This window comes from Amaranthus tricolor, chromosome 1, assembly GCF_026212465.1.
Source record: "Amaranthus tricolor cultivar Red isolate AtriRed21 chromosome 1, ASM2621246v1, whole genome shotgun sequence".
In the NCBI taxonomy this organism is placed as follows: Eukaryota; Viridiplantae; Streptophyta; class Magnoliopsida; order Caryophyllales; family Amaranthaceae; genus Amaranthus; species Amaranthus tricolor.
In genome coordinates, this window is record NC_080047.1 from 18,324,379 (window position 1) to 18,328,843 (window position 4,465).

Here is a 4,465-nt window from a genome sequence, read left to right on the forward strand (position 1 = left end):
TCCCAAGGGAACAAGAGAGCCCTAAGCAAACAAAGAAGGGAACAGGAGAGAGTTACAACCAAGCAAGAATGGGAACAGAAGACACGGTTCGAGAATCTGACGACCAGGCCATCTTGATGCACTGCCTGAGAATTAACCACGAGCCTTCAGAGGATGACCAAGGTGGATATGGTAACCTTATACATGGACCTAGCCATCAAGGGCCTAGGACCCTACTGACAATCACTATGGAAGACGGAAGGACCAGTGCAAGGTACCCCAGTCATCAGAAAAAGGCGTCCAGTACTTAGTCTATTTTTGTTTGATTTCTGTTTTGAAAATAAGCCCTGTGATAGGCACGTGTAAAGATAGCCGTTGTAATACATAGAAAGCTATATATAGGCATCTAGCCTTTGTGTAATGATACACATTCCGGAGATTAATAAGAGTTTTCATTCAGTTTACATAGATTCAATCCCTTACATTGCTTAGAACGTTCTCTTTATTTCCTTGAGTATATTGGCGTATAGTTTTCAATCAGTCCCAACACGATTCAAGAGTATACAATCTCTGAAGCTAGATTGAGGAGTAATCTAGAGTGTAACCTTTGCTACAAGAGCGAGTGAAGCCTTGAGGAAGGTCGTGGATTCAGCCCAAGGGTGAGGGAAACCTGAAGAGGAGGATCACGAGGCTGGCCTGAGAATCAAGAAGTGCATTCTTGGGTGCATATTGGTGGAGTTTGTGAAGGCTTTCGCATTTATTTGGCTATCTCCAAGTGAAGGAGTGATTCAGTGCAAGATTGAGAGGGCGAGGGACCCAATCTTGGTGCAAATTGGTATCAGAGCGTAAGTGACGAGAGGGCACAACCCACCATTGTTGAAAAGAGAAACGAAGGAATATCCTGCAAGGAACACCAGAGGCGACTGGCTTGTAACGCGTGCGAATCTGGTAAAATCGTTCTAAACTTACATTCGGATTTACATGCAATTGTTAATCCGGATAAAGGTGATCTTCAATTAATCTTTGATATAGTTTTTAAGGCTTAATTCAATTTCTAATTGGATTAAACGAAGTTTTCAAAATCTGGGAAAGCAAAATTCGTTTTCTGATAAATTGGTTCTCTACATTTGTTCTTCATCAAATTCGTTGTTTCAATTGTTTTTAAATTTGTTAATTGCTCATAATTACACGTTTTCTTATCACGATTTGATACATTTGAACATTTATCAGGCAATCTTGAAGGAGATTTATTACTTGGCGCATTTTCTGAGTTTAAAAATCAAAAAAAAAAAAAATTGATTTAGGGTTTCAGAATTTCGTTTCTGGTATTCTTGAATACATTGTTGATTGTCATTATTGCTGTGGGAGTTTATCAACCTGATTCTTGTTAGAAATAATTGTTTGTTGGTATAGCTGTGATATTTGTTGTGCATCCATACATTGTTGTCTTGTTGCATTATTTGTTTGAGCATCTTGTTTGTGAGCTGGTATCTAGCTGTTGAGACTTAGAGCCCCTGTGTGCTTTGTGTGTTGGTTCCTAGCTGTTGAGACTTAGAAGCCTTGTTGTGTCTGTGTGCTTGTTGTTTGTTTGTTGAGACCTAAACCATGGAAGCAAGAATGGAGGCTGTAGAGGCATTCGTACAAATGATAATGCAAAGAGGATTTCCACAGGGACAACCCCATCACCCTAATAATGATCAGGAGGATAAAATGTTGAGGATAGACATGAAGGAATTTGATGGACAGTCCAGCAATCCTGAGGATTATATAGAATGGGAAGCAAGTATGGAAAGATACTTTGAATATAGAGGAACTACACCTGAAGGACAGTACAAAGTGGCAAAAATGAAACTCACTAAACTTGCTGCTATGTGGTTGGAAGGAATACAAAGGCAGAGGGCAAGGGAACATAGGGAAAGAATTGATACTTGGGATAAATTGAAAAAGCACTTGAACAGGAAGTATGTTCCCATCAATTTCAAGCATCAAATGTACATTAAGTGGAGCACTCTTAGTCAAAAGGGCAGAACTGTGACTGAATACATGGAAAAGTTGGTGGTGATGTGTGATATAGAGGATGCAGAGGACTTGAAACTGACTAAGTTTTTATCTGGGTTGAGAGAAGACATTAGGGATCAACTCATGACCATGCCTACACTAGACCTACAAACAGCTTTTAACCTAGCCCCAATCTATGAGCAAAACTTCAATAAGAGAAGGGTGACAGGGAACAACTACAACAGATCCCCTAAGGCATACCCACCCAAACAATCTAGACCTATATCACCCAAGGCCCAGAGAAAAACAGAGCAAAACCTCAATGCCCCTGACAGAATACCTATACCCTTGAACAAGGTGGTTTGCTTTAAATGCCATGGACATGGACATTATAAAAAGGATTGCCCCAACATCAGAGTTTTCACTGCTCAGGAATGGAGGGAAATCAAGGAGGATACCCAACCCAAGATGATCTTAGTAGTAAGAAATGGTAGGGTGGAGGAGGATTGGCCTCCAGTGGCTGAACATGAGCCAGATGGATCTTACAGAGTTGATGAATTTGGCAAAACAGTAAGGTATGAACATAGTACTGATGAAGAAGAGATTGAGGAAGGATTGGAGAAGGTTTTACCTGAGGAAGGCTACTACAACCTGATTATAAGGAGAAGCCTACACACTACTTATGCTGAAGAAGAAAACAACCAGAGGGAAAATATCTTTCAAACAAAGTGTAAGGTAAAAGACCAAGTCTGTGACATGATTATTGATGGAGGAAGTGAATCAAACTGTGTTAGCTTGGCTTTAGTGACAGATCTGAATTTGAAAACTAGACCTCATGCACACCCATACAAACTGAAATGGCTGGACAACAATGCTACTGGTACAGTGAGTAAACAATGTTTAATAGGGTTTACTATTGGATCATATAAGGATCAAGTGTTGTGTGATGTGCTAGATATGAATGCTTGCCATGTACTATTGGGTAGACCATGGCAGTATGACAAGAGGAGCATGCACAATGGGTTTACAAACACCTATATCATAAAGCATGAAGGAAAGCTCAAGGAGTTAGTTCCCCTGCCTCCCCACAGAACTGTTCCCCCTCCTGTAAGGGAACCTGTACATTTGATCAGTAGGAAGGTTTGTGAGAGGGAAATAAAGAATAAGAATGAGGTATATGTCTTAGTCACTAAGGAAGTAGAGCAAGCAGCAGAAATACCTCAAGCAGTAAAACCCCTGTTACAGCAGTTCAAGGATGTGTTCCCTGATGAGTTGCCTGAAGGCTTGCCTCCTGTAAGGGGAATTGAACACCAAATTGACCTTATACCAGGAGCTCCTTTACCCAATAAACCAGCTTACAGAGCCAATCCCACAGAAACCAAGGAACTACAAAGACAAGTTGAGGAGTTACTACACAAGGGATATGTAAGGGAGAGCCTCAGTCCATGTGCAGTGCCCACTCTGCTTGTACCAAAAAAAGATGGGACTTGGAGGATGTGCATAGATAGCAGAAGTGTTAACAACATAACCATCAAATATAGGTTTCCCATACCTAGGATAGATGATATGTTGGATGAACTATCAGGTGCCCACTGGTTCAGCAAGGTTGACTTAAGGAGTGGCTATCATCAGATTAGAATGAAAGAAGGAGATGAGTGGAAAACTGCCTTCAAAACAAAATATGGTTTATATGAGTGGCTTGTCATGCCATTTGGTCTAACAGGAGCCCCCAGCACCTTTATGAGATTAATGAATGAGGTGTTGAGACCTTTTTTGGGAAAATTCATAGTAGTCTATCTTGATGACATCTTGATATACAGCAGAGGATTGAAGGAACATCTTAGTCATTTGCAGCAACTGTTTGAAACTTTGAGGAAACAGAAATTATATGGGAAATTGGAAAAATGCAGTTTCCTTATGAAGGAAGTGGGATTTTTGGGATTCATTATAGGTAAAGATGGGGTGAAGGTTGATCCATCCAAGGTAGAGGCTGTGAAGAACTGGCCTGTTCCTACCTCTGTTACCCAAGTGAGATCTTTCCATGGCCTTGCTTCTTTTTATAGGAGGTTCATTAGAAACTTTAGTACCATTATGGCCCCATAACAGAATGTACCAAAAAGGGAGTATTTAGTTGGACCCAGGAGGCACAGAAAGCCTTTGAAACCATTAAGGAAAAGATGTGCACAGCCCCTGTTTTGAAGCTCCCTGACTTCACTCAACCTTTTGAGGTTGAATGTGACGCTAGTGGAACAGGTATTGGTGCAGTACTAGTGCAAGAAGGCAGACCAGTGGCCTATTTCAGTGAGAAACTGAATAAGTCTAGACTCAACTACTCAACCTATGATAAAGAATTTTATGCAATGATTAGGGCCTTGGAAAATTGGTCTCATTACCTGAAAATACAGCCTTTTATCCTATACACTGACCATGAATCTTTGAAGAACATACATGGACAGAACAAACTCAACCCTAGACATGCTAGGTGGAT

At 40.7% G+C, this 4,465-nt stretch overlaps 1 protein-coding gene across 1 annotated transcript; it reads left to right on the forward strand.

Moving 5' to 3' along the window:
• Window positions 1-1,584: 1,584 nt before the first annotated feature.
• LOC130807039 (uncharacterized) lies at window positions 1,585-4,080 on the forward strand. Its single transcript, XM_057672322.1, has 2 exons — window positions 1,585-3,595; window positions 3,701-4,080. Exons 1-2 carry the CDS (start codon window positions 1,585-1,587, stop codon window positions 4,078-4,080), a joined length of 2,391 nt encoding a protein of 796 aa, XP_057528305.1.
• The last annotated feature ends 385 nt before the right edge of the window (window positions 4,081-4,465 follow it).